The sequence below is a fragment of the Typopeltis vanoorti genome, chromosome 6 (assembly GCF_054136105.1).
Source record: "Typopeltis vanoorti isolate ZY-2024b chromosome 6, IOZ_Tvanoo_1.0, whole genome shotgun sequence".
Lineage (NCBI taxonomy): Eukaryota > Metazoa > Arthropoda > Arachnida > Uropygi > Thelyphonidae > Typopeltis > Typopeltis vanoorti.
In genome coordinates this window covers 110084392-110110001 of record NC_143554.1, presented here as the reverse complement: position 1 = coordinate 110110001, position 25610 = coordinate 110084392, and the positions used below count along the sequence as shown (strand labels likewise).

At 37.0% G+C, this 25610-nt stretch overlaps 1 protein-coding gene across 2 annotated transcripts in view; it reads left to right on the top strand.

The window, feature by feature from the left end:
• The window catches only part of LOC150105803 (sushi, von Willebrand factor type A, EGF and pentraxin domain-containing protein 1-like), a 358579-nt gene that overhangs the window by 280543 nt on the left and 52426 nt on the right, over positions 1-25610 (top strand). Inside the window, exon 32 of one of the 2 annotated variants that reach the window (XM_090394355.1) lies at positions 4330-5407. The exons of the other annotated variant lie outside the window; for it this stretch is intronic. Coding sequence (XP_090250481.1) covers positions 4330-4506 — 177 coding nt within the window. The 3' untranslated portion in view covers positions 4507-5407. Of the gene's footprint in view, positions 1-4329; positions 5408-25610 lie in introns of those variants that run through there. 2 annotated transcript variants of the gene reach the window in all.

Here is a 25610-nt window from a genome sequence, read left to right as displayed (position 1 = left end):
GAGTATAAATGAATGAATGAAACGATAACATTTTCAATATTACTTTATTGTCACAAGTTTACACACACTATTGGCTATTTCTCTACACTTCCTACACAACAGTGCAGTGTGGGAGGCAAGTCATTAGGGAGAAAGAAGAAATCTGCTACTGTGTGTCTTGATTTGCTGAGATAGGCTATATTCACAAGAGATAATGGTATGGGGGAAGGCATGACTCGAAGAAAGTGGAAGAATATGATGTTAAGTGAAATAGTACTCATAAAGTACCTACATATATATATAATAATAATATATATATGTTGTATAGTCTGATCAAAGCCATATACAATGGAATCATAACATCCTTACTTGTACATGCAGTGTTCTCTGCATCATTGCCATAATGCACTGCACTGTCCTCACAATTTTAGCAAAATATTCTGAAAATTTCAGGTCTCACATTTCAGGTCCCATAAACCTCCTCTAGGATATCTCCACCAATCATACACTCTGCATCCCATTTGTGCTTTCTAATTTTAAAACTTTACACTTTTCTACATTGAACTGATAGCTGACTCATTTGTCTATTTATTTAGTCTATTTAAGTCCACTTGCAAGGCTACAACATTTGTTCGTCGTCTTTCCCTTAGGATGGGTTGAGTCCCCTAATGAGGAGTTTACAATGAGTTAATGCAGCCGGCTTGTCACTCCTCTGGTGCATCCCCTAAGGGCAAGTATTTATGACTATAATCCATGTGTGTGTGTTTATGGGGCTGGTTTGCTTGTTCTGAGGGACAAAAAAACCCGAGTTTCCAGATTTTTGAGACTGGCAAACTCACCTTTAGTTGAAGGAGACCAGATAAAGGTTCCTCACATCATGGATGGGAATTGAATCCAGGTGTTTCTGACCAAAGGACTTCATCTATACTAGCTGAGCTACAGAGGTTCTATAACATTTATTCTACTCTTCATAATTCTTTGTAACTTTGCATCATCTGAAAACAACTCTATATTACTATTCAAGCTCTTCCCAATATCATTGGGAAGAGCTTGAATAGTAATATATAGTACAATATATTCAATAGTAATATTGAATGTTTAATTTGTACAATATATACAAATTAAACAGCAACAGCCCAACACAGACCTTTGGGATGCACCATTAGTGATATTCCTCTTTCTGGGATATCACTCCCCCATACACAACATGCTGATACCTATCAGACAGTCAGTCTTCAATCCAGTGCACTAATCTACTATTCAATCCCATTTGTTCTAATTTAATTACCAATGAGCATGTGGCATTTTATCAAAAGCTTGCAAAATCTAAATATACCACTGCATATGCAACCCCTTTGTTCAATGCATCTGCCACCTTATTAGAAGTAAGTAGATTGCTAAAAATGCAATCTACTTACCTTTAGCAAACCCATCAAAGAAAATACTGTTGCTGTTGTCAACCAATTTCTGAATCCTGGTCTCACTAGTCTCTCTGACACCTTGGCCACAACTCCAGGCAAACAACTTGGCCTGTAATTCAGAACCATAGTCCTATCATCCCTTTTATGAAGTAGAAAAATTTTGCTCTCTTGGAACTTGGACCATTCTAAGACTCATATTAAAGAGGGACATCAGTGCTGTTATTAATTCCTTGCAGCATTTCCTCAATACAAACAGTGATATACCATCAAGTCCTTTAGCATTATTGACATCAAGTTTACTCAATTCCTCATGTATACTTCCTGCTCACTGACCATCAGTGGCTCTCCTCCCCTACTGCTTTCAAGTTCTGCATGATGTTACTTTCATGAGCATTTCTTGTTCATGAAAGTAACATTTAATATCTACACTATATCCTCTCACTGGTTATAACCAGAGCTACAGATGGTAGAATGATAATTATTATTCCACCATTTTCTCCAACCAGTATCATCCTTCTATAATCATTCTTTCTTATATTAGCCATGTATTGAAAAAAACTCCCTAGGATTTTTTTTTTTTTTTTGGCCCCATCAGCTAACTGCTGTTTATATGCATTTTTATTATATCTTTACCAAGTGAGTTGCCTTTCTTACTCTTTGTACCACTCATCTTATGCTTCCTCCATAATGCTGTCTTCTTCCAAACTGCATGCTTCTCCTCTTCATTCATCCATTTCACACCTACCTTATTTGACCTCCTCATCTTGGGAATGCATTCAGATTGTTCCTGAACATGTCCCAAGTAGCATTAATCTCGTTTTCATCAATTCCTCATTCCATGCTATAGCTGCAAGCTGTCTCCTGAACTTGTCATAATCACTAACATTATAGTTCCACATAATGTTAGTGATTATGACACATTTTACACTGCCACTATTTGCTCCTTTCATTTCTACCTCATATAGGGATAACTCCTCTGCCACCATCATCATCATTCTTCCTCTCTTTCTGCCTTCTGTCTTCATTAAGAACATATCCTATCTCTATTCCTATCAGAATGTCATCCTCATCTAATCATGTCTCACTTATTCCAACAATTTTTGGAGCAAAGCACATCAACAACATAGTCTTCCTTATCTGCCTAAGGCCAATTGCGGTTACCATGAACAATAACTTTCCAGTCCAATCTGTTGGTAGTCAAGTTATTTAGAGTTCAGAACATTTATATTCTTGATGTTTTCTATCCATTCTAGGTCTTCCTCATGGTATCTTTCGTTCTACTTTTCCATTTTGGAGAATTTGAGGGAAACCTACTAGTAAACATTCTGTACACATGTCCATATCACTATAAATGTTTTTCTCTGATTCTTGTTGTTATTGAAATATTGTAGTGCCTTTTCTGATCTCCTGATTTTTTTATTTTATTTAGGTCTATGATGTTTTATTTATTTTGCTCAAACACTCGTTTTCAAAGAGCCTGTGAATCTTTTTTCTTCTTTGGAAAGCACCATAAGAACTGTGAGGTGCACCACTGAAGCATATATTTTGATTTTACATTCTGTGGAGAGATGGGTATTTTTCCATATATTTAAGTTTGGTCATAGTAGACTACCCTAGATTTATTTTATGTTTAATAGTTTCTTCATAATTTAGCCTGTCCATGATAAATGTGCCTAAGTAATTGAATTTTGTAACCTATTTCAGTTTATCTTCTTTCACTTTCAAGTTAAGTTTTTCATTTCTGCCCATATTACACTGCATATTCTTTACTGATTTTATGTAGACTTTCAATAATGTACTACTTTGTTTTCCTTATCTATAAATAATACTACTGTATATCATCTGCATATTTTATATGATGTAAATTTTGTCCATTCACAGTTATTCCTATATTTTCTGGAATAGACACTTTACTAGCTCTTCTAGGCTCAGGTTCAATAAATATGGTGAAGGCAGACATCCCTGCATGACACCTCTCTCTCTCTACCAGTATTTCAAAAGTTTTGACTACTCCAAATTTGTTTGTTTGGGGCAAATATACTCATTAATTCTACAATTTCATTTCCTTTATTTTGAATACTTCTAGCATTTGTAAATACATATACTAGCTTATTTTTGGTTCTATAACAAGTCCCACTGACCCCACTTCTTGGATATGACCCCCCCCCAAGCACTTTTCTCTATCATCACTAATCTTATACTTTTCCTCAGACTTGTTTGTTTTTCCCATATCCCTGGTCATCTCAGTCCTTTCTTGTACACTCACACATCTGCTCATGTATCCATCATCCACTCTTTGTGCATGTGTGTCATCATTATTGTCAGTCATTTCAATCCACTGCTGAATGAAGGTCTTTCTACAATTACTCCAAGACTGTTTATATATATATATAAATTTTTCATGCACATTGAGTCCTGCAATATTTATACAGAATTTACACATTTTATATGCTATATGTTTCCAATGCAACTAAATGTTTGCAAAAAAAAAAAAAAAATCTGTAAGAATTCTTATAGTTTCATTAACAATGTGCAGTATTTGGATGGGGGAAAAAAAAAGGTAATCTGAATGACTGTTAGCTTAAAACATCAGAGCGTTCTTTGAACACTGTTTGCAGTAAGTTGAAGGTTTTTGTTATTTGTTATTTTTGCATTCATTATGGAATTTCAAATTGCAGTCTTCATTTTCCTTTATATATGGATATGCATGAAGAAAAGGAATTGGTTTTATCATACTGTTTTAGCTTTCAGCACTGTTATGCTTAGCTTATTTTCAGAAGCATTATAGTTTATTTTGATATAATTCCCTCTTTATTTGCACTGCCTATTTGCATTAGTAATTTCTTCTGTTTAAACACTATTAGCATAATATAATTGTCAGTAGTATCTTTGTAATCTGTGCTTAATACTAACATCTAACATTTGACAGGGTTCTCTTGAGTGTCTCTTACTTATTCATCCAACAATACAGCATGTTCCAGAGTTCTCCACAACTACGAAAAAATCCATCGGAGAAGGATCATCATCATCATCATCACATGCAAATGCTAATTTTATATTTTGTATATGGATTTGTCTTGTGAATATGTTTGCTTGGTTTATGTAAGAAAATCACAACTCTTATATGCTTTGTAACAACGCTTTTCTCTTAAATAATTTTAAAACATCTTTTAAGATTATTAAGAAACCAAACATGTTGCATTTAAATGGGTATGTAAATAGGTATTCATATTTATACATTAGCAGAATTGTCATTCACATATATCTATCATAAATGCTAATCACTATTAAAGTGTTATGTATATGTTGTGTTATTTATGAAGGTCATTTTTTTACCGATATTCTTTGAGTTAAAACTAAAAATAGTTCCACATATATACAGTAGAGTTTTATTTTTGTTATCAGAAGATAATATCTAAGATGGTAAAATCTCAGGTGTAGGAGAATAATGTAATTAGGTAGGGGGGAAGGGGGTGCATACATAAAAAAAAAAGTAAGATTTTTTTTTACATAAAGTGATGCATTGTATTAGTGTTGTGAATGGCTGCCTTGCAAGTAGAATAGCTGCATGCAATGTTTTTATTTACTATTTATTAATTTTCACCTTGCATGGAATATGCATACAGTTTTTCAATATGTTTAAGGTTTCATTCTAAGATTCAGTATTGTACATAATACATTCTTATCTGTGTTTTGGGGATATTAAAAGCCTTGTGCATTTCTAATGTGATGTAAATTCTTTTTGCATCAAAAGTTGTTAGGAGACTTTCATCTGCAGAAAGTCTTCAGGTGCATCCAGTGCATTGAATGGTAGCAGATATTGTCTAATTTTTCAATTGAAGAAAATAGGAAATAGGGTGAAAACAATGTGTATAAATGACATATGTGCATAAATTTGAAAAACAAACTATATCAATATTTGTATTTCTTTACTTATTAATATGTGATTTATTTGATATCTCAACAAGAACTGAGACTAAAACCAGAATTCAGATTAAATGAGTTGGTTATCATTGAATTTTTGTTAAGCCTAGTGGCATTAACCAATTTAGCTTCTTATACACCTAATTCTGATGATGATAATAATAATGTGGTTAATGCTATCTCCACAGTGTACTGTGATATATAGATCTGTGTTCTGATTATCATAGATCTGATGAACATAGTATCTCTGTGACACTTTCTGAAATTTATGAAATACAATATTAATATGATCTCTGGTGGCATGATCATTCAAAGCTTAATAAAATATTTCTTCTGTAGTTGTTAAGATTTTAGAAAAATTTCTAAGAGATTGTATACAGTATTGGGCAAATTAGAGTAATTTTATCTATGAGGATTATCATGGATTTCTTAAGGGGGGGGGGGATTTCATTTGACTGATTGCCATTTATAATAAAGTAACAAGAGAAGTGGATGAGGGAAAGGCATATACTAATTTTTCTGGATTTTGCAAAGGCTGATAGGGTGTCACATGATAAGTTGATATTTAAGTTGCAACATGTGAGGTTAAATATTGAGTTAGTGGACTGGATTGGAAATTGGCTTTCTGATAGATATCAGAGAGTTGTGTATAGGGAGAGACAGTATCAGGGAAATGGAAGATTACAAGTAGGTTTCCATAGGACTTGGTGCTAGGATTGTTGCTGTTGCACCTTTATGTCAATGATGTCACTTGATTACAGGAAAGTATTCAATTCTTTGCAGATGATGTGAAGTTTTGGGGAGAGGGATATTAATAATGATGCTGAGGTTGTGGCAGGATGATGAAGTTAGAAAGGTTGGAAAATAAATGGGGATGTCATTTTAACACAGGTAAATGCAAAGTTTTAATATTTTGAATCCATTGTTTTCCATTTGTTTGGAGGAAGCAGGAGATCTTGGTGAGATGGTGGACAGAAATTTGATCTTTAGAGAACATACTGTAAAAATTGTGAAGATAATCCATTGTGGATATATGGCTTCTCTGTGACAATTATTTTTATAAAATTATATTCTTGTTTTCTGCCATATTTTATCCTACTTAAAGCATGCAAAAAGCATCATAATGATTGAACCATATATAGAAAGCAGTTGAATTTATATCAAGTTGCCCTTCATATCCTGTAATGCACTCCATCCTTCTTTCAAAGAACACACATAATATAAACTGTTGAGAGGTGGTTACAAGGTTGACACTGGGGAGTTCTTTCGCTTGGTTGAAACAGCGGGAAGGAGTCATGACAAGGGACCATCCCTGGAAGTTACGAAAGGAAACTGTGAGAAACAAGGTGAGAAGTGGTTTCTTGCATGGAGGGTGGTTGAACCAAGGAATGCATTGCCTGATAGAGCAGTGAGAGCGAGAACGGTCAATGCGCTTAAGGAGTGGTATGATAGACTTTGTGTTTCCTAGGAGGGACCTCCCTCGATGAATCGTGATAGACTTGTGTTTCTTAGAAAGGACCTCCCACGATGAGTCTTTTGACTCCATGGAGGCCTGAATAATAATAATAATGCTATACACGATGATAAGAGTCACCACCCCAGAGTGTTCCAACCTGTTTTGAGATATCATTGGTTGTATTTCTCACACCTTATTATCATTATATCACCTCCAGGAAATACATGGATCTTCCCTAAAAGAGGATCAAGGGGATCAATCCTCTTTTAGCGAAGATCGATCCCCCTTCCAGATCATAATGCCAAGTATCTGTCACATCTGTCCTTGAAAGACCTTCACCAAAGACACACAACACTTGACTATAGCCACACACACACTACCTGCCATGAGAAGACCCTGGAACCTCATAGGCTTCCTAGCCACACTCTTATTCAGCTTTCAGAGATGACTCTAGTTCTTCTCATCTTTCATGAGCTGCAAAATCTCAATTGTATCCCCTTACCAACTTGAATGTTTCATAGTGAAGAATTTATGGAGACACAAACACACATATTGAAGTAATTACTTTACTTAAAATTAACAAAATAACACTTGACGTTTTGACCTCTATATTGAGATCATCATCAGGAAAACATATATGCACAGAACACAAGTTATGTGACACTACACAAAAGTAAGATGAATCTAAATGTTTTGTTAATCATTTACCCTAGCCTGACCTCTGGAAGAAAAAAATAATAATTATAAAAATAATAGATACTAATAGAAAATATATACAAAAGTATAAATTAACAAAATAAAAGAAATTTTTATACATATCACTATACTAATATACAGATAATAGAGGAAAAATAAAACTCTAAATAAATAAAGTTTTATAGCAGAACTACATTGAACACATCTCTCAGTCCTCTTATATGGATCTTCTTTTCTTGTGTTAGGTTCTGCCATCGTGTTCTGGATCCTCCAGATTCTGGAATTATTAATCCATAATTTTTATTTAGATTTGGATAATATTTCAGCATCTTAAAAGCTTCTTTGAACTTTCTTTCAAACTAAGTTTTGGTGCAATGTAGGGACTTGGTGCCTTTCGAATTTATTCTGTGACATGTTTGAAGTACGTGGTCTGACAGGCCTGTTTTACCATAGTGGAGGAATTTAATGTGGCATTTATGTTCATCTTTTCTTATTGGAATGGTACATCCATCCTGCTTTCCCTATGTAGGGTAGGTTGCAAATTCACTGAATTTTGTAAACCCCTGGGTGGGCAAGGTAGAGAAGGGCTTTGGATGAGCTGAGTATTGTTGTTATTATTGCACCCTCCATGGAGTTGGCAGACTCATTGTGGGGAGGTTCATTCGACTGACACCATATTTATCATACCAAATCTTAAAATCCTTAACACTCCTTGCATTAACAACACATTCTGTAATGTGTTCCATTTACTAACAGTTCTCCATGTAAAAAATCTACTCCTCACACCAATCTTCACTACACTCTTACATAACTTCTAGGGATGACCTCTGGTTTTTTCCCCTCTTGCCTTCTACTCATTTTACAATCTCATCTGGATTAATCCAATAAAATCTTCTCACTAACTTAAATGTCTCAATCATATCACCTCTTTTCATCCTATCCACTAAACTCAGCAATCCACATTTTATCAACCTCTCTCTCCATAGCCAGCATGCCCAAAGTCCTGATATTGTCTTTGTCACTCACTCACTCACCAAAGGTGAGTGAGTGACTAAGAAAATAGTCCACTGGCCAGACCACGAACTATTTTGTCTCCACATCACACTGAAAATCAGGTGATCATATCTGAACATATTAGTCTGTGGTCTGGCCAGTACTTTATACAGTGGCACAAACACTTCCTTATCCCTACATGCTAAGGTGCTTCTTATGGTAGCAGCACTATGATGTGCAGCCTTTGCAACACTAGCAATATCTCCTCTAAACTTCAATCTACTCTCAACCATCACTCCCAGATCTCTAATCTCATCCACCTTCTTCCTGCAGTACAGCACCATCGATATAGTACACAGGCTTAGATTTCTGCACTCCAAAATGCAACACCTTGCACTTATTAATATTAAAACTACAACCACACTCCTCTTTGTCCAAGTCAAAAGCCTATTCAAATCTTCCTGAAAGAAATTAACATCAGCAGTGCTACTTACAATTCTTCCCAACTTTGCATCGTCAGCAAACAACTGAAGATCCTCAGTCAGTCCACACGATATATCATGTGGACTGACTGAGGATCTTCAGTTGTTTGCTGATGATGCAGGGACCTCAAGAACAGAACTCTGGGCATGCCACTGGTTATCCTCTTTCTTTTTTTTTTTTTTTTTTTTAACACTCACTGCTCCATCATGCACAACCTCTGCTGGTATTGTTCAGAGAGCCAATCTCCGATCCATCTATACTATCTATTCCCATCCTCTGCAGATTGGCTTGTACATCAACTTATGTGTTAATCTATAAAATGCTTTTGCAAAGTCCAATGTATGTGATTCTCCCTTTCTCCTTTATCTATTTCATCCATTACCCTATCTTAAAATGCAAGTAAATTGCTAAAACAGGACCTACCCTTTACAAATCCATGCTCACCATCATAAAGAATGTTATGTCCATCAACCCAATCCTGTATTCTATTCCTAAATCTCTCCAACACCTTGACAACAACAACCACAGTTATACAGACTGGTCTATAGTTGGAGACTTCGATCATCCTAGAACCATGTTTGTGGAGTGGACCTATCCACTCCTTAGGAACAATACTCACTGCAAGACTTTCATTAAATAAATAACCAGGTCAAGGGCATAGCTAACTGTGGTGTGGTGCACATTAATTAAGAATATGTGGTGATATATCGTCCATTCCCACAGCCTTATTAACATTTAACCCAAACCAACACCTGATACACCTCTGATTCTTTCACTTCCAATTAGCCTAATACCTGCATCCCTTCTATATATATATATTGCACTGCATCATTTACACCAGTTTGTTATACACTGATAAAGTGCTTGTTCAATAATTCTACTATATCCTTGTGTTATTCTGCTGCCATAACTAATCACTAGTGTCAGCCCTCCTATAATTATTCTTTCTCTTGCTTACCATATAGCAGAAAAATTCCCTTGAGTTAACCTTGGCCTGACCAGCCAATCACCTCTCATACTGCACCTTTTCTTTCTTTACTATGCTTGTCACCCTTCTAGCCTGCACTTCATAGATCCAATCACTGCTAACTGTCTTATACTTCCTTTATGGCATTTTCTTTTCCAGCACAGCTTTCTTGATTTCACTGTTCATCCATTTCACTCCTATTTACTCACTTAACCCTTGGCATGCAATCATACATTGCTTTTGTCAGATACTGCCTTTTGAGATTTCATGCATTGACAACATCTTTTCTGCTCAGCTCATCTACCCAGTGTACTGATGCTGACTGACTACAGAGCTTCCTAGAATTACCCAGTTTATACTTCCACACATATTCATTTTTGGCAGTAACCACTTCTTGTTACATCACTTCCCAAACAAATACCTCATGATCACTCTCACCAACCAGCATCAGTGTCAAATCTCATTATCAACTGCATCTTGTAAGTTATCACCAAATCCAAAACATTAAAGCCTCTAGTTGCTTTAGTCACGTACTGCTTAAGATATTTATCTCTCAGAAATTCAACAAACACACTCCTTGTTCCCATACACTATCTCTTCCTTCCATTCTATATTCCTGTAATTAAAGTCTCCCATCAGGATCACATTCTTTCTTACATGCCAACTAATTTGACTAAACATTTCATAATCAGTATTCTCCTCTGCATTCCCTGGCCTATAACAGCATCTTATCAGATATACTAGCCTGTTAATTTCAACTTCACACTACACAGATTCAGAATCTGTGCATACACTATCAGCTTCTGGACACAATTTCTCTGCAATCATTAACAGCATCCCCCCCCACACACACACACACTTCCTCTTTTCACATTTTTATGCTTCCAGAAAATTATATATCCTTCTAATTTTATTTCTGACATCATATCCTCTTCAGACAACCAAGTTTCACTTATTCCAATTATCTTTGGGCATACTGACTCATTCCATCACCTTGTGTTGCTGCAATACATCTTCAGCCTCATATCCATCTTCCTCCTGTCATACAATTCTGTTTAGTTTTGTTATCCTGCTTCACAAGTACACTCTGAACATTTACTACATTAACTTCTTGACTCTGTGCCTTCTCAGAAAACAGTAACCTTTCTAAATGCTCAACATAAAACCCATCAAAACCATTAATTTTGCAGTTTTCCACTATGGTAAAACAGGCCTGCCCAGACCATACACTTCAGAAAAAGTTTGAACTCAAAAGTAGTTAAGTACACAGCTATACAGTAATCAACTGTTTAAATTTTCCATTGTACTCTTAGCTCTTTCACTGACAATGCTTTGAGATTGAATAGAATGAAATTTATTTCTGTTAATTGCTTTTAATTAATTACTATAACTATAATTTTTACTATTATTATGGCTCCTCCAGGAAGTCCAAGAAGCCATGGGATGATCCTTTTTAGTAACTCATGCCTAAATAACTATCATCTCTCTTCCTCCCTGAACTTGAACCTCGTTTTGTTTCTAATCACACTCTAAGTCAGCTTCCAGAGTTCTGTTCTCTATCCTGTCATAATCAGCAAACCCCACTTGTTTCTATTATATCAATTTCCTCCATTTATATCATAAACAGAAGCAGTAGCGCACTCAAGATTTAATCTTGGTGGGGGGGGGGAAGAGTTGAGTAGACAATTTGAGAACACACACTATGCATCACATAATACAACCAATAACTGAACATCTGCAATGATCTCTAATTCATAAGTGGTATAGAAATAGAAGACATGTTACAACATAAATAAAAAAAATGAATTTTAATTAGGAAAAGATTGATTTTTGGAAAATTTTCTAGTGTTTTTTTTCTTTTGGGGGCCAGGGTCCCTTGCCCCCCCCCTTCTGGGTGTGCCACTGAATTGAAGATTGCATTCCTTCATTGTATCTTCATATGTGCAATTATATATGCTAATTACCATTTTGGTTACGTAGGCTGACTTGTAGCTGCTGCTGCAAGTCACCCCTATTCTCTATCAGATATGTTCCTTATCAGTGACTTATCTTTAACAAAACCATGTCTACCTCAATGAAGAATCACACTGCTACCTACAGACCTCTTGATGTGATTTCTAACCAGCCTTTCCAGTACCATGATGACCACATCAGAGATATTGATTGGTATGTTTGTTGCATTAGTTATAGCTCCCTTATATAATGAAATTATCTTGCTTTCCTTCCAGTCATTAGAAATCATGCATGTATTGAGACAGCTAAATAGCTGTGTCATGGGTATTTGCTAATTCTTGAACATTCCTTCATGGTCTTTGCTGATATCTTATTCATTCCCACTGTTATATTTGAATCAAGCTCCTGCAGTTGAAATTTGTCCATTTCACCCTCTTCTTAGCATCTAAAATGCTAATGGATCTACCTAAAATATATACTTTACTGAACTGAACTCTAACAAACTTGACTATCTCTAGTGCATCTAATACTATTCTACCATCTGCATTCAATAAAATTATTCCAGGTACTTTTGCCATTAGTGTGTGTATGTGTGTGTGTTTGTGTGGGTATGATAACTCAAGCATCAAACTATAGGCCTATCTGTGTGTCAGGTGTTGTGGTTAAGTTGTTGGAGAAGCTTGTGAGAACTAGGATCCAGAGTTGGGTTGACAACAATGGTATAATTTTTGATGGACAGCATGGATTTGCTAAAGGGAGGTCATGTTTTAGTAATCTACTTACTTATTACAATAAAGTGACTGCTTCCTTGGACAGAGGAGAAGGATACACAGTAATATACTTGGATTTCGCAAAAGCTTTTGATAGAGTACCTCATGATAAGTTGACAGTCAAACTAGAGCAGATGGGGTTGGATATTAGATTAGTGCATTGGATTGGAGACTGGCTATCTGATAGGTATCAACAAGTTGTGTATGGGGGTGCAATATCCAGGAAAAGGAAAGTCACTAGTGGAGTGCCTCAGGGGTCTCTTTTAGGGCCATTACTATTTAACTTATATATTAATGATATTGGTGAAGATTTGGATGGAGATATTCAGTTGTTTGCAGATGATGCAAAGTTGGGACGAACCATAAAGAGTAGTGAAGATGTTGTGGCCTTGCAAGAAGACTTGAATAAATTGAGTGATTGGGCAAGCAAATGGGGATGCGAGTTCAATGTTGCAAAATGTAAGGTTTTAAAATTTGGAAAACAAAGATGGGATGCAGAATTTATGCTTGGTGAGAATATATTGTTGGAAGTAGAGGAAATAAGAGATCTGGGGGTGATAGTGGATAAGGATCTAAAATTTAGGGGACACATTGCCAAAATTGTGAAGACAACACAAAGACTTCTGGGAATGATGCGGAGGACACTGACATGTAGAAGTAGGGAGATACTTGTTCCAATGTATAAGGCTTTGATTAGGCCGCACTTGGACTATTGTGCCCAGATTTGGTCACCGGGTTTTCAGAAGGATGAAGAGATGTTGGAAAGGGTCCAAAGGCGAATGACTAAGGTAGTTTCTGACCTCTGGAATGTTGAGTATGAGGAAAGATTGAAAAGATGTAATTTGCAGAGTCTCGTGGAGAGAAGGAAGAGGGGAGATATGATAGAGACCTACAAGTTGGTAAGGGGTTGTTATAGGATCAATGGTGGAGAAGTTCTACAGAGAATAGTGGGAGATCAGGGGAGAAACAGAGGTCATCCCTGGAAACTGTATAAGGAGGGTGTGAGTAAGGGAGTGAGAGGCAGGTTTTTTTCGTGCAGAGTTGTGAGTGATTGGAATGCCCTGCCTGAGAGCGTGGTGTCTGCAAGTAGTTTGAATGTGTTTAAGACACGGTATGATGAGATGTGTGTGTAAGATAAAAGGACCTCCTAGATGAGTCTTTGACTCCATGAGGTCTTGTTTTAATAATAATAATAATAATAATATGATAGCTGTGACTACTAGGCTGATGAATATTTTTGATGAATAACGTAAAACATGGCCATTTCAAACAAAAGGCTGGAGTGATTTCCTAAATCAAATCTGCCACTATATTTCACCACTTTCCACTTTTTCTTTCTGAAAAAAAATAAATAAAAATAAAATTGGACCTCCATTCCAGGGATCATCCCTAATATACTGTTGTTATTCCCTTTCTCTCACATTATTTCATTATCTCTCATTAATTAATAATAATTAATTTGATACATGCATCTACATTTTCATGCAACTATCCCAACACATCTTGTTTACCCGACTATTCACATTCACTCTTTCAATTAAAGATGCCAAGAAATTATATGCTTGGTTTAATCTTTTATCCAAGTGTAAGCAAACAATGTTTGCATGTGAAGTATCTTCACAACTGGACTACTTGTATATAGAGGCTAATGACTTCACATCAGTTCAAATCCATACAGTGCAAGTTGCCTTAGTATTCCATAATGCAAAGCACACATCCTTTCTGACGTGTATAATGCTATGCATTATGGAAGGGCTGCCCAGATGAGTTTCAGCCTCACTGAGAAATCCTAAAGGATCACTATTAAACTCATCACTCCTGACCTAAACACTCCAGGACAGGAAACTCAGCAGTGCTCCATTCAATGACAGGCAAAAACCCTCTCTACTCCCCTAGAAAGCAGGCAAACCAATAGACGAACATTAAATTTTATCAGTGGGAGCCAGACACATAAGAGATACTAAAGTTGACTGTTGACTTCTATGGCGAGATGGACATCAATCCCTTGGATTTTTATCCTGTAAACGATACGTTTTAATTATTTAATGAAAAAAATTTTTGAGCACCTGACTTGCCCTAATTAGTTCTATGTAGAATTATTTCAATCTGTGATCAGAGCTGCCTTTGGGCGTTTGTGTTTCCATCTGTCTTTTTCATTGTAATCGGATGATTCACGAATGAGTAGAGGGTAGAGTAATGCCTGAGCAGAGTACTTGGCTGCTATCTGGAAGAGAAATGTAGGTATGTCTGCAGGTTTCCATCTTGGTGAAGGAGATTGTACCTTACAAACCATGGGGCATCAAAGATCATTCAGAGGCATTTATTTTGGATTACTTGTAATCTTTTGATGTTGCTAGGGGAGGTGTGGCTCCACACTGGTGACCCATATGTTAGTGTGGGTCTGACAATTGCTTTGTATATTCTTAGTTTGTTTTCTGGACTGACTTTGCTTCTTTGGTTGAGTAGAGGGTAGAGTTGAGCTATTGTTGAATTAGCTTTGTTGCAGGCATGAGAGATGTGGAAGTTGAGTCAGTTATCTAGTTTGATTCCCAGGTATTTTACTTCTTTTTGCCATGGGATATCAGTATTGAACATTGTGACTGTTCCATGGTGGTTTGCTTTCTTCCTTGTAAAGAATATGGCCATGCTCTCATCTGCATTGATGTCTATTCTCCATTTTTGAAACCATTTTTCAAGATTTGTTGCTGCATTTTGTAGTCGTTGTGTAGCTAGGTGATTTGGCTAGTATCACCATGTCATCTGCATAAAAAGCCATGATGGTTGATGGAGTGTTTGGGACATCTGAGATGTAAATATTGAAGAGTAGTGGTGATAGGGGAGCCTTGCAGGACACCTGCTGTGATACTTGTGCAGAGGATCTGAGGCCATGCAGTTTCACTTGAAATTTTCTGTCTTTCAGATAAGAGTCTATGATTTGGATGAGGTTTAGTGAGTATTTTGCAGTTATTAGTTTGTGGATGAGGTCTTTGTGCCACACTTTATTGAAGGCTTTCGCCACATCCAGGAAGATTACACCTATATGTTGTTTCCAATTGAATCCAGTAGTTATGTATTCTATAAGTCTGTGAACCTGTTGAGTTGTGCAGTGACCTATGCGAAAACCAAATTGTTCTTTTGGGATTAGGTCTAGATTGTCCATTTAGTTTTGTAGGCATTTTAGTATTACTTTTTCTGGGATTTTCCCCAGGCCTGACAAGAGGCTGATAGGTCTGTAATTCTGGGGGAACTGAGGTACTTTCTCCGGTTTGTGGATGAAGATTACTACACAAAGCTATACTACGCCAAAGGAGTAGTATAGCTTTGCGTTGTCTTGGCTGGTGGGATGATGAAGTGCACAGCGTACTTGCCTGTGGATTTTTTCGATGAAGCGCAAGTCCACATGAGTGTAGTTTTGGTTGAAATTGCAACTCTAGGGCGTCTGCAAAGGCTTCTGCTTTCTCATCGTCTTGGTAGACTATGCCTCTTTCTCCATGGATTGGATGTATGTTGGGGCAGTCGCTGCGAAGGGCTTTAGTCATTTTCCAGGAGTTGTCTTCGGTATTTAAGGAGTTTTGTTTCTTCTCCCATAGTTGGTTCTTATGGTCTTTGATCACATATCGGACTAGGTTTGTCACCCTGTTTAGCTCTTGTTTATCCTGTGGTGATAGAGTTGCATGGTAACGATGTCTGATCCTGTTTTTGTTGCGGATAAGCTTTAGAATCTCTTCTGGGAGCAGGTTAGCTTGAGCAGGAGTGGAAACAGTGGAGGCTGTTGCAAGGCCAGTTTGGATTGTGCTTTCCAGTTTATTGATCACTGTGTCTACTTCTTTGGGTGAGGGAGATGGTTGAGACAGGGCCTGTGAGGTTGCAGAGAGTTGCATTGAGCTTTTTAAAATTTGTGCAGGACTGGTTGGGGATGATTTCTATTTCCCCACCTAGGCTTAGCAGAACTGGGTTATGGTCAGAGCTGAGATCATTAACAACCTGTAACTGAAATTGGTGCAAGGTGTTCCTGAAGATGACTATATTCAGCACATCAGGTTTGCCCAGTGGTCCATAGTGTGTTGGTTCGGCAGGACCTGCTATGGTGATGTTTCTTGTCATAGCAAACTTGTGTAGGCTCCTTCCATTGTTGTTGGAGTCTCTACTATTCCATGCTGGATGTTTAGCGTTTAGGTCTCCTGCCATTATTGTTGCTGCATTTGTGTCGAGGAGCTGGGAGAGATCCACGGCTAGTAGTGGTTTGCTTGGAGGGTTGTAAACTGAATATGGTTTTAGTCTACCTGTATTGTTTGTGTGTATCTCAATTCCAGTTTCTTCCAGGTTTGTGGTCATTGTTTTCTTGATCTCATTGTATCTTATGTTTTTTTTTTTTTTTTGATGAAGATAGCTGTGCCTTCCCCCCCCCCCCCTCTGGCATTGAGCCTATCATTCCTGAGTAGTGTGTAGCAGCTTAGTTTGGGGTTATCACATGGCCGGAGGTGAGTCTCTTTTATTAAAAGGATGTCCACTCTATAACGCGTAACAAATTCTTCCAATTCTAGGCGATTATTGTTTAGTCCATTAGCATTCCAGAATGCGATCTGTATGAAATTATTCAAAATAAGCTTATTAGTCATTTTTTAACATTGAGAATATTATTATTATTATTATTATTATTATTATTATTATTATTTCCCAAGACCTCATGGAGTCAAAGACTCATCTGGGAGGTCCTTTTATCACACACACATCTCATCATACCGTGTCTTAAACACACTCAAACTCCTTGCAGACACCACACTCTCAGGCAAGGCAATCCAATCATTAACAACTCTGCACGAAAAAACCTGCCTCTCACTCCCCTACTCACACCCTCTTTATATAGTTTCCAGGAATGACCTCTGGCTCTCCCCTGATCTCCAACTATTCTCTGTAGAACTTCTCCGCCATTGATCTTATAACAACCCCTTACCAACTTGTAGGTCTCTATCATATCTCCCCCTCTTCCTTCTCTCCACCAGACTCTGCAAATTACATCTTCTCAATCTTTCCTCATACTCAACATTCCAAGGGTCAGAAACTACCTTAGTCAGTTGCCTTTGGACCCTTTCCAACATCTCTTCATCCTTCTGAAAACCCGGTGACCAAATCTGGGCACAATGGTCCATGTGTGGCCTAATCAAAGCCTTATACAATGCAACAAGAATCTCCCTACTTCTACACGTCAGTGTCCTCTGCACCATTCCCAGAAGTCTTTGTTTTGTCTTCACAATTTTGGCGATGTGTCCCCTAAATTTTAGATCCTTATCCACTATCACCCCCAGATCTCTTATTTCCTCTACCTCAAAACTCAAACTCCTTGCAGATACCACACTCTCAGGCAAGGCAATCCAATCATTCACAACTCTGCATGAAAAAAACCTGCCTCTCACTCCCCTACTCACACCCTCTTTATACAGTTTCCAGGGATGACCTCTGGTTCTCCCCTGATCTCCAACTATTCTCTGTAGAACTTCTCCACCATTGATCTTATAACAACCCCCTTACCAACTTGTAGGTCTCTATCATACCTCCCCTCTTCCTTCTCTCCACCAGACTCTGCAAATTATATCTTCTCAATCTTTCCTCATACTCAACATTCCAGAGGTCAGAAACTACCTTAGTCAGTCGCCTTTGGACCCAAAAGAAAATTCTTCCCCAGGTATATATTACTTGAGTGTTTTTAGGAACTTGTTTGTATCACTTTGGTTGGGGTTGGTCTTGCCGAAAGTCGTTAGCATCACCCCTAGGGTGGCAGCTAGGATAACGGTTGAGTTATGTTTGTTCGGAGTAGATTCTGTTGGTTTGATCTTTGAGGAAACTGCTGCTGCATATGAGGTGTGTGATGTTGTTTGCTGGTGGGTACCTCCTTCCAAGAGCACTGTACATTTTTGACATGGTGGAGTGTTTGCTTTTCTGTTTTTTGCCAGGTTATCTGGGTGGCGAGTGCAGCCTTTATAGTTTGCTGGGTGTGGTCCACCACAGTTTGCACATGTGGCTGGAGTAGTGCGTGGTGTGGCGCATGTGTGAGAAGGGTGCTTGTTCCCGCATTTTACACATTTGTACTCCGCTTTGCATAATTTTTGTGAATGTCCATATTTCTGGCACCGATGGCATTGCCCTATAGTTGCTTTCCACCTTAGTGGTTCTGTTTTAATCACTAGATTGCATACAGTCTTTAGATCATATATTTCTCTTTGGTCCATGCTTATTTCAACTAGCACCAGGTTTGGGATGCTTCTCCACGCTGTACATCCTGGAGACCTTAAGCAGTCTGGGGCCTTGTTTTTAGGTCAGAGGCTATTTCTTCTGCTGTCACAGTTTCTATGAGCCCTCTTAATACCACTTTTAAGTTTTTTTCAGTTTTCAGCTGAAACGTATGGTACGGGATTTCCAGCTCGTCCATGTGTTTGGTAAGTCGGCGGTAGTCCGATACTCCTTTTGGCTGTATTCGGACTCCTTCATCTGAGTTTTTAGCTGAAGTGAAATTAATTTCTGAGTTTTTCATGACCTCCACAATTGTCGACCATTGTTCCTTAGCACGCAGAATCACCGGTGGTATTCGTTCTTTAATCTGTGTAGATGTGTCCATTGGTGCTTCATGATGTGCAGTGATAGCCACTTTGTCTGTGAGCACTTGGGGCTCTACTGTTGTAACCACCTTCCTGTGCTTCTTCTCACTGACTATCTGATAGTCGTCAGTGTCCTGTAGTGTGTGAATATCAGCTGTTGTGGTATTTCCTCTGCTGGTGTCTTGTGAGGTGTTGGGAAGAGGGTCAGGGGATTGGTAGTCCTCTGATTCAACCTTTGCTATTTGGTGGATTGCTACCTTTCCTGGCCATTTCCTTTACAGCAGGCCTCCTACATGCTTGAAGTCAAGCTCATCATATGGAGTGTCCATGATTTGGCCTAATTTGTGATTAGAAAGAGAGAATAGAGGTTGCTCAGGTGTCCCGAGCAGTTTGCAAGTGATCCTGTGGACTTTGAGGGTCCACTAGCTAATCCCGTAGACACGCTTAGCATAGGCTAGGATTTTTTTACCAGCAAAAAGTTAGTTTATTATGGGTGGCTATCCTAAAAAAAGGAAAAAGGAGTTTCGGGAACTTACTTGGACACTGTACAGAGACCTACCTCCCTAAAGTACCATTCATTCACCACTGGTCCTCATTGCAGGTGGGACCTGCCGGCCATCAGACCTCGTGCATATTTCATGCAGAGGGGGGAGATAGTAGGTCTCAAACTGTGTTAGTTCCAGTGCAATGTGAGCTTCCCAAAAAACCTTATGTAAAATTCAACTAGGCAGAGTCTGAAGGAATACATCCGATCATGTCTAAAATTTTTTACCATCCAGATCAGATACCAAAGTTGAAGTAATGCAGAAGTCATATATTTCACATATACAAATAGTGAAAAGGTATCACACTTATTATTAAAATGCTCTGGATTAGCAACAGATAATGAAAGATTTTTCACTTGGTTATACTATAAATAAAGATGCCAAGAAATTATATTCTTAAACTTCTTATGATCATAAATTTTTAGTAAAAAAGAAAGCAATGTGAACATACATAAAAATTATTACTATTATTATTTTGAACCTTTAGAACCATTTCTTTCTATTCTCGAAGTTCGATTCTCATCATGACAGGAGGAATCTTTATATGGGCTTTTTCAATTGAAGGTGAGTTAGCCGATCTTATACGGAGGTAGCAGGGTGTTTCATCCCACATACAGACAAATCGGCTTTTAGGAAACACGCAATTTACTGACAAAAAAATACTAGTGGTGGTGAGCAGTAGATGCCTTTGGTATCACAAAATAATAATAAAAAAATAATTTGCCTGATATATAAATCCATACACTGCAAGTTAAATATCAACTTATCATGTCGTACTCTGTAAAATGCCTTTGCAAATTAACTAAATTAAATAAAATAAAAAAAAAGCTTAACTAATTCATGCTGACCCTCACAAATAACATTACCCTAATCTGCCCAATTCTGTATACGATCTCTCGCTAATTTCTCCAAAATCTTAATGACTGCAGAAGAAATACAAATTGGTTTATAGTTTAATGTCTCCATATTATTACCACCAGCCTTATGTGATGGGATTATCTTACTCTATTTCCACTTGCCACTTTGGCACTTTTTCATTACATTTTCATTAAACAGCTATGTCAGTAGAACTGTCAATTCCTTAGCATGTTTTCTTAAAGCATGTCTCAAAATTGCACCCAGGCTTATTAACTTCCAGAGTACTTATTATTCACAATATATTCTCCTCGTGTACTTCTAAACCTTCAACCCTCCCCATCCCTCCACTAATAAAGCCTGCTTTTCCAGGATGAAATATCCCAATAAAGTAATCACTAAACAATTCCATCTAACAGGATCACTTGTTCACAGTCATTTCTTCTATTACTAGCAACGTAACAGAATAATTCATTAGAATTTTCCTTGGAGTGCAGCACTAATTTCTTCTTGTATTCCATTACTGTCTCCTTGACTATACTAGTGACTTTTCTGGCATTAGTGTTATAATTCCTCATGCACTTGCTCTTCACCTCCCTTTATAGTTTTTCCCTATCCTCTTTTTCATTTGCAGTTCCTGTTTGATTATCTTAGTCATCTATTTTATACCCATTGTGCTATCTTTTTCACTTAAAGAATGCAATTTTTGCCATTCTGCTGATATACCTTCTTTCCAATTTTTCAACTTATAGAACTGCCCTAAGTTGATTTCTAAGAATAATATGGTCACCTGCTTTATCTTTCCACATATGAAAACTACATGGTCATGCTCACCAACCAGGAACAAAAATGACATCTCTACAGTTAGATTCTCTGATGCTAAGACAAAATCCTTGATTCTTGTGTTCCCTCTACTGCTTGTTGTCTAAGACATTTGTCCCTCTAGAAGTCTAGAAATTCTGTTCCCTTACTAGTTTATACTGCTATAGTTAAAATGTTTCATAATGATTACTTGATTAGCACTTACCAAACTTATCTATATTGACTGACTATCTTCACAAGGTAGATAGTCACTCTGACTTGCCCAGAAAATAACAATCTCTCAAGATGCTCAAAACCGCAGCCTATCTCTTGCATACTTGTTCTCTTGTCTTCAAATTATTATTATCCTAAACCCCATGGAGTCACAGACTCATCTGGGAGGTTCCTTTTGTCATACACATCTCATCATGCCATATCTTAAATGCATTCAAATTCTCTGCAGACATCATGTTCTCAGGCAATGCGTTCCAACCATTCATAACTCCCCATCCAAAAAATCAGCTTCTCACTCCCTGCAGCTTCCAGAGATGACTTCTTGTTTTTCCTGATCTCCCACCATTTTATGAGAAACTTCTTCAACGTTAATGCTATAGCAACCCCTTACCAACTTGTAAGTCTCTATCATATCATCCCTCTTCCTCCTATCCACTGGACTCTTCAAATGGCATCTTCTCAATCTTTCTTCATATTCAATGTTCTAGTGATCAGAAACTACCTTAGTCAATCACCTCTGGACCTTCTCCAACATCCTCCTTTTGAAAACCAGGTGACCAAATCTCTGCATAGTAGTCCATATGTGGCCCAATCAGAGCCTTATACAATGGAACTAGAATATCTTTACTTCTACAGGTCAGTGTCCTCTGCATCATTGCCAGAATTTGTTGTGTTGTCTTCACAATTTTGGCCATATGTCCTCTAAATTTTAGATCCTTATCTACCGCCAAAATTTCTTCTTTCCTCCACCTCCAACAATATATTCTCATCCAGAGTAAATTCTATATCCCATCTTTGTTTTCAAATTTTCAAACCTTATATTTTGTAACATTGAACTGGCATCCTCACTCCTGTGCCCATTTGCCCAGTCCATTCAAGTCTTCTTCTAAAGTCATAACATCTGCTCTACTCTTAATAATTAATCACATCTTTGCATCATCTGCAAAAAACTGCATGTTCCCATTCAAATCTTCCCCAATATCATTAACATACTGGTTAAATAGCAATCATCCTAATGCAGACTCCTGAGGTACACCACTAGTGACTTTCTTCTTTCATGATATTGCTCCCTTATATACAACTCTATGATACCTATCGGATAGCCAATCTCCAATCCAGTGCACTAGTCTAATATCCAACCCCATCTGCTCTAGTTTGACTGTCAACTTATCATGTGATAATCTATCAAAAGACTTTGCAAAGTATACTACTGTGTATCCATCTTATGTGCCAATGATGCTGTCACCTTATTGCAATAAGTAAGTAGATTACTAAAACAAGACCTCCCTTTAGCATATCTGTGCTGTTCATTGAAGATAATACCATTGCTGTCAATACATTTCTGGATTTTGATTCTCACCAGCCTTTCCAACACTTTAACCACCATACCTGACACATGGCCTATAATTTGATGCTTGAATTTTGTCACCTCCTTTGTGAAGCAGTACAATCTTGCCTTGCTTCCACTCCTTTAGAACTTGACCCAATATAAGACTCATATTAAACAAATATGTCAAGGCAGATGTCAATTCCCTGGTATATTCCTTCAAAATGTGCAGTGGTATGTCATCACGTCCCACAGTCTTATTAATATCAAGTTTGCTTAATTCCCGTGTACCTCTTCCTTACTTCCAGTCGGTCAAATGCACTCCAAACATCCACATATTCCAGACCTCTCTCTTTCAACACATTCTGACTATCATGCCATTTATTATTGCTGCTCTTCTCCTCAACTTTTATCATATTTAGACAGTATGCTTACTTTCTTCTCTCTCTCTCTTCCACTGCACAGTCCCTAATGTTAACCTCAGTTGTTGGTTAACCTCACATAGAAGTTTTTCCACTTGATTATACTAAAGTTAGGATAGGATAGGAGATATATATATCCTAATTTATGCTCAAACTTAGACCTACACACTTTACCATGATATATTAATTTTTGCACTGACATGATTCTATAATTAATATTTAATTTTAAATTGCTAAAAGGTTTTATCATTTTTATTTTTATTTTTTTATTTTTATATATATGGCGACAATCACTCAAAATGCCCACTTTGTCTGTTGTATACTGGCAGTATTTTTAAATTCTGTATTTCAAAAGAAGTTTTATTGTTGGATAATGGAATGTGTCAGAAGTCTCAAACTCATATCAGTTAAAACTGCATTCTGTGTCTGGCAGATATCTATGGATGCGTCCAGAATTATTCACTGTAGATTTTCTGTGATATTCCTGATATGTCAAGCAATTATTGCATCCAAAATGAAAATGCACTGAATTCTAGCTTTCATTAAAATCACAAGAAAGAGGGCTAAGAGCTTGAGACTTCTGGAAATATTTCACAGGGGTAAATGTTTTGCTACTTACGTGTTATATTTCATTAGAAATGTGTGATAATATTTCTAGCACTGTTGTGATATTTCCAGCAATGTTTATTATTATGTAAATAAATAAACCCATGTTCTACTCCATTTCTACTCATATAAATAGATTTTTAGCAAAGGTTTCATGTTGTGGAAATGATATTTTAACTGTGATTATTTTGTAAATAAAGGATGCTTTTATAGAAACTGTTGCTTAACATGTATATTAACAAAGACATATACAAATATACTTATTTAGTGCAGTTGAAATTTTATTTGAGAATAATATTAAGAACAATATTTTAATAATATTAAACAAAAAACAATATTAGGAATAGGTATATCACTTAATCAAATTAATCATTGAATAAAACTGATGAAAATTAAAATTTCAAAACACAAATTTTTTTATTTATATATACTTATAATCGGTTAATATTTTATTTAATTGCTTTCGTGTGTCAATTTTGTTTCTCAGAGAAAGAGTGTGTGCGTGCTGTAGCTTGGTAATGCAACCAGTAATGATGACTCCGTTTGGTGGGGAGGGGGGGGGCTGGGTTTGAATCACATCTAGGATATTAAGAAACTTTTATTAGGACTTTTTAACTGAAGATGAGTTAGCTTCCTACAAAAGTGGCATGGTTTTCATTTGGTTAAAAAAGAAAAAAAAAGGAAACTCGCCAGATAAAACATTCATTTAACAGACATATGCTGACTTCATAAACTGTGAGTGGCTTTCATCGTAATTCCAATCAGTCCTACTCACTTCATAACTGGCATTCCAGAGTATTGATATTTCTTGAGTTACTCATCTCTTGACATTCTCCTGAGATTCCTCATCATTGCAGAAACTAGGTCCCTAAATTTCTACCTAATAATCTTAATGTGGACTTGATCAAACAGGTTCTACTTTATCAAGTTAAACATCCTTCTCTTCCACTCTCTCTCTACTTGTCATTTCCTCCTTATCATAAGCAGCAGTATCTATGCATCGTTGCAAACTTTTAGATTGTGCTCAATGAACTTTAAGTTCCTACAATTTTTTTTGAAAGACTAGTCATATAAACTCAAGGAACCATACAAACTCGTCCAGAGTAGCTTTTACAACATCCATGCCTTGCACAAGATTCAAATCCACAGCCTTTTCAGTAAACAAGTAGTTGATTTCACTAACTGAAGTACTAAAGCAGACATTTCCATCCAATTTCATGGATCTTTATTAAGTAATAAAGTACTAAATTATATGTGTGTGTGTTAAAGATACCAAGCTATTTTAAACCTGGTTTTACTCCATTTCCCAAGTAAGTAAACAGACAAACAAGTCAAGTTTGCGCCTGCAAGTATTTGCAAGTCTAGCTGACCCTGCACGTTACAAAGGGAAGGCTGTAGTCATTCAAGACAGAAGAGAATACGAGGGAAAAATGTCACTGTTACCCCCACAACTATTCGACTTATAGGCCCCTCACTTGGGATCCTACCGGTAGTCAAATAAATAGACAATGCTCTTATAGATAATATATCGATATGGGATGAAGATAAAAAGAAAACACTAAAAACCCTCCTATGGGCACCCACC